Below are 11,453 nucleotides of genomic sequence, written 5' to 3'. Positions count from 1 at the left end.
ATATATATATATATATATATATATATATATATATATATATATATATATATATATATATATATATATATATATATATATATATATATATATATATATATATATATATATATATATATATATATATATATATATATATATATATATATATATATATATATATATATATATATATACTTTTCCCAAATCTCTTAAAATACAGAAAAAAATCATAATTTTAGACATGTATATATGCAAAGTAAGCCATTTATATTATTACAGGCAAGGCTCTTCCCAACATTTCTTGGAATATTAATAAAAAAAAAAAATAGAATATCAATGTCACTTCACGTTTTCTATCACCTACATACAACAGATAATGGATAAATAAGAAGGTACACTAAAGTAAATTGTGTAAGAAAGTAAAGTTTTATGGGGTTTTTCTCAAATCACATTTTTCTTACTTTCATGGTCAACTGCTCCTGTCATTTTTGTAATACAGAACTGACACTTTGCACACTTTATACATGCATATATATGTATAAAACTACGGTGCGATTTCGTATTAAAAGAATTATGCGACTTGTGAAAAAAAAAAAAAATCATGAATCAGGCAAAAATGTTATACTATTTTCCGAGTGGCATTTTCAACATATTTCGGAATGATAGGAGAATTTCCATAGCGTAACTTAATTGTTGAATGTATTTAGAATACGCTGGAATAAATACCTAATCAGAGAAAGAATTTTTTGATTTAGAGTAGAATTTTACATGACCGCATATAAAAAAAAAATAAATAAATAAAATAAAATAAAAAATTGAAATATGTACTATTTATGACCCAAAAGTTATGAAACGGCCAGAATATGTAAATGATGAACACAATGGTTATAAGAGCTTAGCTCTAAATACAGCCTGAAAAAATGGAGATTCATGAGTGGTGTCCCCTTAAGAGGGATGCAGTGTGCGGAGGAAGTAAGAAACCTAGTTAGTAAATTATAGCGCTTGGTCATAATGTAGAGCTATGACAGTCAACCTGGGTGCATGATTTTTCTTTCAAAGGATACATGAAAACAATGGGGTACATGATGCTGCCAATATGTATAAGGATCACAGTAGGAAAACATGTTCTAGGAAGAAAATTTTATGGCAGGTAAGAAATTTATTTCAACTGGATCAAAGTGCTAGAAAATTATGTATTATATTAGTATACATTGCACTCAGACGCAACTCGCGCATCACGGGTTTGAAATGTGGCATTTCGTTTTATCATACATTTAGCACCCATGTAACAATTATTTAGGACCATGTGGGTATTTTCTATGTTTAAAATAGAAGTCTAATACTTTTATTTATGCATTTTCAGTCTCAAAAATAGAGAAAAATGTGAAATATTAACGTTTTGTAAATATTATTGATTATTACTATTATAATTATTTTATTATTATTTTTGTTATTATTATTATTATTATTATTATTATTATTATTATTATTATTATTATTATTATTATTATTATTATTATTATTGCTATTATTATTGTTATTATTTATTTTATTTATTTATTTATTTATTTATTTTATTTATTTATTTTTATTTTTTTTTTATAAATCGTCGTAGGTGCTAAGATACTTGAACATCTCAAAAGTTCCCGGAAGGGTACACGAAGTTAGAAAAAAGTTGAGAGCCACTGTTGTAGAGGATTAAACATATAGTGAAAACCATGTTCCATCGAATGCAAGTCTGCCATTTTCAAAGTAACATATAAAGTGTCGAACAATACAACCAAGAACTCAGAAATTACACTGCTTTAAACCTCACTTAATTAAAAAAAATATACATTAGTAGATATCTACAACATACATGGGATTTTACAGCAAATGTCAAACTGGACAATAGTAAAGTACATAATAACAAGGGCCCTTGACTTAATTTCATTCGTACATATGAACAAACATCTTAAGATCCTATTACAGGAATAACTTGCTCTGAGTAAATGAGTAGCAGTCCTTGGTATTATGAGATAATATAGACTCACAACAAAAAGAGAGAGAGAAAAAAAAGTCACCAAATTGATTGTTCCCGCATCTACTGTCAGCCTGGTAATGGTGGATGCTGGAGGCGTCTCTCAGCACCCCCAGGGTCGATGGTACCCTGAGAGCAGCGGACTGAAGGCAGTCTTGCATTGTGAGAACCATTTATGTATTTCCTGTTCTCTGGTCGATCTTCTTTCGGTCCCAGTAATTAGTCAACGATGAGGCAACACACCTTATTGGCAGGGCAAGGTGCGTCTGGATCCTTCGGGAAGCTAGCACAAGTCTCCGTAGGGAGACAGATGCCCCATTGTTTCCTGCAGTCGTAGTCGCTAATATCTAATGCGGGAGAGAGAAAGAGAGGGTGGGAGAGATAAAAAAAAAATTACTAAGAAGTGGATGGAGGTGGACTGCATAAAAAAAAAAAAACGACTTGAGAGAGAGAGAGAGAGAGAGAGAGAGAGAGAGAGAGAGAGAGAGAGAGAGAGAGAGAGAGAGAGAGAGAGAGAGAGAGAGAGGTAAAATACGGGATCTTGCAGGAAAGTTTAGTCAAGGAACAGCGGCTCTAAACGTATCACGGGAAAACTGCAGAAGAATGGAGTGATATCAGAATGATGTCCACTCGTGACCCATTGATTATTTAATGAAAGCCAGATGTATGGAATAAATGTTTGAAATTAAAGTGTAATGAAACTTCAGGACGTTTAACGTAGCATCAAAAACGTAGTTGAGGAAGTGTTCTTTAAATCAAAACAAAAGTTTGATGCAGAATCTAGGAAGAACATACTAAATAATTAATTACCAGTAAGGCAGCATTCTACCCCGCGTGCTTGCTGGACAGGACACAGGTCGTGCAGGAGGAGAGGCTTGGGACACTGGGACACCAGAGTACATTCACCACCCTCCATCAGACAGGCCGGCTCGTTCTGAGTTGGAGGAAATAATTGGCAATGGGCGTGACAGCGTGGATTGGATGCATACTTGAGGCCCATTATGAGTGGAAGTGTGCGCCGGGCGAGGTATGTAAAGTAAAGTATAGTACAGTATGTAAATTTAGGTCCAAGGAAATAACACATATGATGGGAATTAAACGTATCGAAACAATACAAGGTTGAATATAGAATACTCTGGGTGGATATGAAGGTGTGAAAGATCTTGGCGTGAGAAGAAAGAAAAGGTGTTGATTATGCAAAGGTACGTGAATTATGTACACGTGTACCGTCATAGATTAACTGGCCGCCATGTAGTGAATGAAATGATGGATACGACATCATGGGTAGTGCAGCAATAAGCGAACAAAGCCAGCATAAGCCATAATAATTAAAACAACTTTCTTTCCTTCCTTGTGACACACCACAAAGCAATGCATACATGAATAAAGATCACCCGCTTCGCGCAGACTCACACCAGCTCCTCCGCGTCCTCCTTAAACTCACCTCGATCTCTGAAAACAGATATTTTTTTTTGCATCAAAATAAAACGATATAAATTAATAAATAACGAAAATTATAATAATAATAATAATAATAATAATAATAATAATAATAATAATAATAATAATAATAATAATAATAATAGGTAATGCATTCCTAACGTTTACTTACTTTAGTTTAGGGTGCATTTTTTTTTATAATTAACTTGTAAAGAATGTATATATATGTGCAGTGCGCATGTATAATGTATGTATTTATGCTGCTGATAACAAGAATGAGCTACAACAGCGTCATCAGGTCATGACGACAGCTCCGGGGGTAAAGACTGTCCTTACCAGAACCGTGTGTGTGTGTGTGTGTGTGTGTGTGTGTGTGTGTGTGTGTGTGTGTGGCAATCCCTTGGTGGTAGAGAGAGAGAGAGAGAGAGAGAGAGAGAGAGAGAGAGAGAGAGAGAGAGAGAGAGAGAGAGAGAGAGAGAGAGAGAGAGAGAGAGAGAGAGAGAGAGAGAGAGAGAGAGAGAGAGATATTCTTTGTAATCAAAGACGGAAAATTACTATGTAAACATTGTTTTAAAATATGGATGCAGCGTTGCATAATAACTGTTTTAGGTTTCAACATAATTACTGCAATACATTGTTTTAATGTTGCAATGTTGCATGCGTATAGTTTTGGATAAGTGTTCAAACTATTATGAAATCTCAGTAATGTCTAGGGCTCCTGAGAAAAGGACTGTTTAGCGTCCCCACCCTCACTCCCCCTTCCCCCCTAAAAACAAAAAGTGAGCGTGCCACACTGCATCGGTATGCAGGCCTTGCGCTTGTTGAGCTAACAGCGTCTGGATTTTGAAACGCCTTACTCTCTCTTAACGATTATTTTCGAAGTCCAAAGATTTATCAGGTCTACATGAGTGTTTTCCCCCACTGATAATGCAAAACCCTTGTTAAACTTTCACTAACATCATGAAATTACCCTTGAGAACCCAAACAACTTCCACTAGAGATAGAGTGGAGATAAGGTGCTGAAATGTTTGAAATGTGCAGATCCTGATAGCTTATTTCGTTAAGTGAATGAATAGAAAAGAAAAAATAGCATTGTTCCAGAATATACGCGATGCTTTAAATGCAATAGGGTAACAAGGTGAATAATCATCTTTTAAATAAATAAATAAATAAATAAATAAATATATATATATATATATATATATATATATATATATATATATATATATATATATATATATATATATATATATATATATATATATATATATATATATATATATATATATATATATATATATATATATATATATATATATATATATATATATATATATATATATATATATATATATATATATATATATATATATATATATATATATATATATATATATATATATATATATATATATATATATATATATATATATATATATATATATATATATATATATATATATATATATATATATATATATGCACACACACACACACACACACGAACAGGCAACATTACTTAGTTTGGTATTGTTACAGAATCACGCCCGCCTCACTATGTCAAACCAAACTTTGTATTATTCTGATAAGTAACATCGTATACTTTATTCATACATTCGTCATTGCCATTGCCATTGTTTTATTATTTCTTTAAGGAGAGAATGAATCATGAGGTTGTACGTTAGTTTATTTGGGGGGGAAAATTAATAAATGATGACGATAGGGACGTATGTAATAATGAAACATATATTATGAAATATCATTTATTATTAGGGATCACATGAAAATTAATCCTGTTATTTTTATGGTGCATTAGGTCAAGAAAGGTCGGGTTAGATTATGCAGTCTAATCAAACATTACCTAACCTAACATAACCTATCCTAACCTACTTGATCTATGCTAACTTCATCCACCAATCTTCATAATATCCATCATTACTACGCCTCATTTCACTCAATAGGAAAGGAAATGCAATAGTCTAGGTCCATTAGCATAAGACGGACGTGATGGTGCAAAAATTACCCAAACTTTCAATTCCCAGTATTTTCAGCGGGTAAGATGAATAGGGTGCTTACCTGGCTGCGGGAAGATGAACCCCCGACAACCCACGCCCACCACCGCCACCACCACCACCACCACTAGCACCACCTTCATCTTGCTGCTGGAGTGGAAGACAGAGATAAATGAAAGGTAGAAAGAAATAAAAGGCAGAAGAAAAATGAGAGAGAGAAAAATGAAAGACAATGAAATGAAAGAGGAGGAAGAACAAGAATAAGAACAAGAAGGAAAAGAAAAAAAAGAATTGATGCATTGGTAATGAATGAATAAATAAACGAATAGGAAATATAAGAGTAAAGGAAAAGAGGAAGAAAACGTATTTAAGGAAAAAAAATATGAGAGAGAGAGAGAGAGAGAGAGAGAGAGAGAGAGAGAGAGAGAGAGAGAGAGAGAGAGAGAGAGAGAGAGAGAGAGAGAGAATCATATATCGAAGTGCACATACATATAATTCTTATCAAACTACAATGCTATTTAATGTAATGGAATGTTCCTTCCCCACCATTCCTTCCTCTTTACGTTACAGATTGTTTGGAAAAAAAAGAGAAGAAGCGGCGCCACTTTCATCACCTTGTATTGAGGGATGGGATGTATGGGAGAGGCGGAGGAGCAAGGATGAGGCAGGACGTGTCGGCGCTGAAGGCAAGACAATGATAAAAACTCAGGTGTGGGGGCGGAAATTTATGTGTCCCACCCTGCCGGTGAAGCAAGCATACCTCACAGGTAAGAGAGAGAGAGAGAGAGAGAGAGAGAGAGAGAGAGAGAGAGAGAGAGAGAGAGAGAGAGAGAGAGAGACTTCCTGCTGGGAAACCACGTTGTTACGCAGTTAACGTTTCATAAACACAAAATGTTTGTATTACATCTTGTTGTTAGTGGTGGTGGTGGTAATGTTATTATTATTATTATTATTATTATTATTATTATTATTATTATTATTATTATTATCATCATCATCATCATCATCATCATCATCATCATCATCATCATCATCATCATCATCATTGTCATCACTATCATTACTAGAATATGTTGCTACATTTCTATCTTAGAGAAAACAGATTTATATAAAAAGTATTTCATCAATAAGTATACAAATCGAAGTTTTTTTTTTCTTACGTACAAAAATATCTCTATAATTAAACAAAATATAACCTTACTTATTTTGGGGTGCTGGACGCTAGAATAAAAAAATAATAAATAAATAAATAAAAAAATAAAAAAATATTTATTTTTTTGGTGAGGTTTTGAATGAGATCACAGTATATACAGACGTATGTTTACTTGACAACGAAAATACCGTGGATACAAAAGCTATAATATGTAAATTCTGGATAATACTTGAAAGTGTCACTATTAAACCAACGAGCACGACAAACATTAGCTTCACTTTAAGAATCAGATCTCTCGTTTATTTCAGGTAACAAGGTAAAAAAGAGCATTGCTGTTTACATCCACATAGTATGTAACAAAGACAGTTACCTACAGTTTCCATGACAAGCAGGTTCTGAATACAAAATAGTTAATCATACACCTTCCGAGGACTCAGTGAAAGGAGACATTAAGCCAGAAATGTGATAGTAGTAGTAGTAGTAGTAGTAGGAGGAGGAAGAGGGGGAGGAGGAGGACCAATAATAATAGTAGGAGTAGATGTACTGGTAGTAATAATGGCAATAATCTAGAAATATTATCTAAACGGTAAGCGTACATAATATAATGTCTAGGAGGAAGAGAAGTAGAAGTTATAGCAGAAATAATAGTATAAAAGTCGTTATAATAGTAATAATAATCTAATGCATAGGCTCATAGGCTCACAACAGTAATAACAGATAAGCGCACAGAAAGTAATGACCAGAAGCATTCCATTATTTGAAGTTTCCTTGGGCACAGAACATAACTTTAATTTCTGCTGCGATCCGTCCTAATTCCCCGAACACTGGTGACTAGTTGACGAAGATGCAGCACACCTGGCCTAGGGGACATTCTGCGTCTTCTGTAGGGGCGTTCCCTAGCAATTTTTGGTAGGAACACACTCTCCCCCGCGATCCCCGCAGCTCGTGAGGTTGGTAGGAACTGATGGTGTGACAGAAAAGAAATTCAGAGCATGTATTTTTGAGAAGTATTCGTAAAAAAATGTATTCGTTTTTGTATGTGATATTAATGATTACTTGAGAAACGATGTCTAAATGTATTTTTGAATATTGCAAAAATTGTATGCGTTTTTTTTTATGTGATATTAATAACAATTATTGATTACGTGAGAAACAGTGTCTAAATGTGTTTGTTTCCTGAATATATAATATTAACTGATGACACTTATTCATTGGCAGAGAAAGACACTCAAAAATGTGTTAGCTTCTTGTGTAACAATGACTAATAAGTAATTTAGCTTTTGACACTGAAAAACTTGAAAAGAAATACGGAAAATAAGGATATTAATCTCCTTTGCACCACTAACTGTTGACTAAGGAGATGCAAGTCTGGTACTGATTAATGAAGGAGAAAAATTTGAAACAATTGCATTACGTTTCTGGCAGCACTCAACGCCATCGGCCTGCTGCTTGGGACACAAGCCTTCTTCCATCTTGCCATCCTCGGGGCAGAACTCAGACCTCGCACAGAGCCCGCCTTTGCTACTACACGCGTTCTCGTTGTAGACCTGAATGCAAGAATATACAGTTACTCTTCCAGGCTCGGCAACAGTTGGAAGAAAGAAAGACGCCAGATATCGATTGCCTTCAGTAGTTTTAGAGAAAAGAAGGAAGGAAGGAAGAGTCTACATTCTCATGTAAATATCAATTGCATTCAGTGTGTTCAGTGGAAGGAAGGAAGACACCACATTCTCATGTAAATATTGGTACTTGTAACAGTGTTGTATGAGGGTTACTCTAGCTTCCGAAGGAGGAAAAAGTTAAGCGTGGTGATCAAGGAATAATTTCGCTGAATCACTGTGTGTGTGTGTGTGTGTGTGTGTGTGTGTGTGTGTGTGTGTGTGTGTGTGTGTGTGTGTGTGTCGTGATGTGGACTGATTGATCCACTTATACTGGGGCGCAACAACGAGGTCATGTGGCGCTGCATGCAAAATCATATGGAATCCAGTAAAAATAAAAACTAAATTGTCCTCACAACATGGCGTCTATCATACAATATAACCAGAACTTGTACAAGTATTAAGTCTTATTGAAGTGACACACAAATCCCTGTTTGCTACAGTTAATTATGCTGTTAATTATGTATGAACAATAATTGTATACGTGCGTGTTTATGTACAGATTGTACCTTTTTCCTTGAGGAATGAATATGAAAAAAGAAATAAAATTACCCACATTCTGCAGACCGTCACCATTCCTCCTCTCTAGACCCACTCACCTGGCTTCCTGGAAACAGAAAATTTATTCATCACCATATCATTATAAAAACGTCAACAATTTATACATTTAAAACAAATTAGATAAAAGAATAAGTAAGGAAATACAAGTACTTACACCTATATGTATGTATACGCATACGTGAATTCATGTACGAACGAACTTATATGTATATAAAAACGTATGTATGTCAGTGTGGTTCTTTATTATAGTCATGGACAACAGTCGAGAAACTTGCTACACCCACCCCTACTGTGTTTAATGTTTTCATTCTGTCTTTAGTCCTCTGACCTGCTGGTAGTCCATTAGCTTTTAGAGAAAGACTGCCCGCCAGATTACAAGACCTACAGTTGAGGAAAAACGTTAATAATCTCCTTGAAAACCCTAACTAATAGACTGCCAGTGGATCACAGGACATGCAATGGAAGGAAAACTCTCAGCACAGGGGAAGGGAGTGTTATTTTAGGCTAATCGATCTCTTTCATCCATGACATCCCTTGTGTGTGTGTGTGTGTGTGTGTGTGTGTGTGTGTGTGTGTGTGTGTGTGTGTGTGTGTGTGAGGCAATACCTGGCTGTCCTTGACACGCCGCAACCATCACCAGAGCCACCATTACCACCATCATCATCTTGCAGTCTGGAATCAAGACATCGCGAAACAAATTAACTGTAGAATCACTGTAGTATGTAATTTAATTAGATATGAATTAATTAGTTATGAATTGTTGTAATGAAATAGGTGACGAATGATATTCAATAGGTAATAACTTTTAGAAGACGTAACTACTCCGAGCTGTAAATTTAGTTTGGAGCAGCATGGCTAAGGTAATGAGAGAGAGAGAGAGAGAGAGAGAGAGAGAGAGAGAGAGAGAGAGAGAGAGAGAGAGAGAGAGAGAGAGAGAGAGATTACATGAAGATTGCGTGAGAAGAATGGTGTGTGTGTGTGTGTGTGTGTGTGTGTGTGTGTGTGTGTGTGTGTGTGTGTGTGTGTGTGTAATCACTAAAAACTTTAAGGCAGGTATTGAGTTGGTGTGGTGCACATAATATGTCAGTATTTAACTCAAGGTTTTTCCTCAGGTGGTTGTACCGGGGCAGGGACGAGGTAAAGGATACAGCCGCTGTGTTCGTACGTTGTTGACGAGGCTTAGTGCCTCAGTGGCAGCAGTGGTTGTAGGCGTAGTGTTGTAAAGTGTTATTTCATGTTTAAGTTCATCACAACACCACGTGATACCGAACCAAACCAAAGTATTAAGTGTGTTGCTTTTTTTTTTTTATTACAGACAACGAGGAAGAGGCAGCGTTACCTTGTGCTGAGGAGTGTGAAAGGCAGCGAGGGAGCGGGGCGCAGGCAGGATGTGACCACAGCAGGCGGAACACTACTGATGGGGTGAGCCGGCACAGAGTGTGTATATATGTGCTGCACGCTGCCCGCATCGCCGGGAGGCCCTCCAGCACTCTCAAGGAAGCTTACAGGTAATGTTTTACGCAGGCAAGACCTGCGGGTTAATTACTCTTCTTGCAGGTGTAACGCGTTAATATATATATATATATATATATATATATATATATATATATATATATATATATATATATATATATATATATATATATATATATATATATATATATATATATATATATATATATATATATATATATATATATATATATATATATATATATATATATATATACATATATATATATGTATATATGTATGTATGTATGTATATATATATATATATATATATATATATATATATATATATATATATATATATATATATATATATATATATATATATATATATATATATATATACAATACAGTGGTGTAAATCACCAGGGACTGATAATATTCAGTGAATAATGGTAATTTGCAGCGACTGCTGGAAACAACTGGCGACCTCAGTTCACTATTGCCACACAGTCAGATGTTTTCACTTTCGGCACAAATAATGTGACTTTATTCCTGTAGTATAAAGGAAAACGTGGATTTCATGATTTCATCGAGAACAATATATATATATATATATATATATATATATATATATATATATATATATATATATATATATATATATATATATATATATATATATATATATATATATATATATATATATATATGAGGTAAACATATCACGCAGGGAAGCCACAGAACGCCCGACTTCTGATCTTTCTAAAATTTCTGATTGGGGCAGAGCAAACTTGGTGTTGTTCAATGCCTCAAAAACTCAATTCCTCCATCTATCAACTCGACACAAGCTTCCAGACAACTATCCCCTCTTCTTCAATGACAGTCAACTGTCCCTCTCTTCTACACTGAACATCCTCGGTCTGTCCTTTACTTATAATCTGAACTGGAAACTTCACATCTCATCTCTAGCTAAAACAGCTTCTATGAAGTTAGGTGTTCTGAGACGTCTCCGCCAGTTTTTCTCACCCCCCAGCTGCTAACTCTGTACAAGGGCCTTATCCGTCCATGTATGGAGTATGCTTCACATGTCTGGGGGTTTCCACTCATACTGCTCTTCTAGACAGGGTGGAATCAAAAGCTTTTCATCTCATCAACTCCTCTCCTCTAACTGACTG

The 11,453-nt window shown here is 34.8% G+C and overlaps 2 protein-coding genes across 2 annotated transcripts in view; both read right to left on the bottom strand.

Annotated features, from left to right (window-relative positions):
- Positions 1-1,104: 1,104 nt before the first annotated feature.
- Positions 1,105-6,203, bottom strand: LOC135103681 (U-scoloptoxin(19)-Sm1a-like). Its single transcript, XM_064010253.1, has 5 exons — positions 6,066-6,203; positions 5,516-5,601; positions 3,444-3,451; positions 2,810-2,933; positions 1,105-2,346 (listed from the first exon to the last, which is right to left on the bottom strand). The coding sequence occupies exons 2-5, from the start codon at positions 5,592-5,594 to the stop codon at positions 2,219-2,221; spliced, it is 339 nt and encodes a 112-aa protein (XP_063866323.1). The 5' UTR covers positions 5,595-5,601; positions 6,066-6,203; the 3' UTR covers positions 1,105-2,218.
- A 554-nt stretch (positions 6,204-6,757) lies between these two features.
- The window catches only part of LOC135103680 (U-scoloptoxin(19)-Tl1a-like), an 8,687-nt gene continuing 3,991 nt past the window's right edge, over positions 6,758-11,453 (bottom strand). Inside the window, 6 exon segments of the mRNA XM_064010252.1 lie at positions 6,758-7,501; positions 7,504-7,565; positions 8,019-8,151; positions 8,862-8,869; positions 9,430-9,495; positions 10,163-10,354. Coding sequence (XP_063866322.1) covers positions 7,436-7,501; positions 7,504-7,565; positions 8,019-8,151; positions 8,862-8,869; positions 9,430-9,495; positions 10,163-10,292 — 465 coding nt within the window. The 5' untranslated portion in view covers positions 10,293-10,354 and the 3' untranslated portion in view covers positions 6,758-7,435.

The sequence above is a fragment of the Scylla paramamosain genome, chromosome 9 (genome assembly GCF_035594125.1).
Source record: "Scylla paramamosain isolate STU-SP2022 chromosome 9, ASM3559412v1, whole genome shotgun sequence".
Taxonomy (NCBI): Eukaryota; Metazoa; Arthropoda; class Malacostraca; order Decapoda; family Portunidae; genus Scylla; species Scylla paramamosain.
The sequence above is the reverse complement of the archived record's forward strand: the minus strand, read 5'-3'. Positions and strand labels throughout refer to the sequence as shown.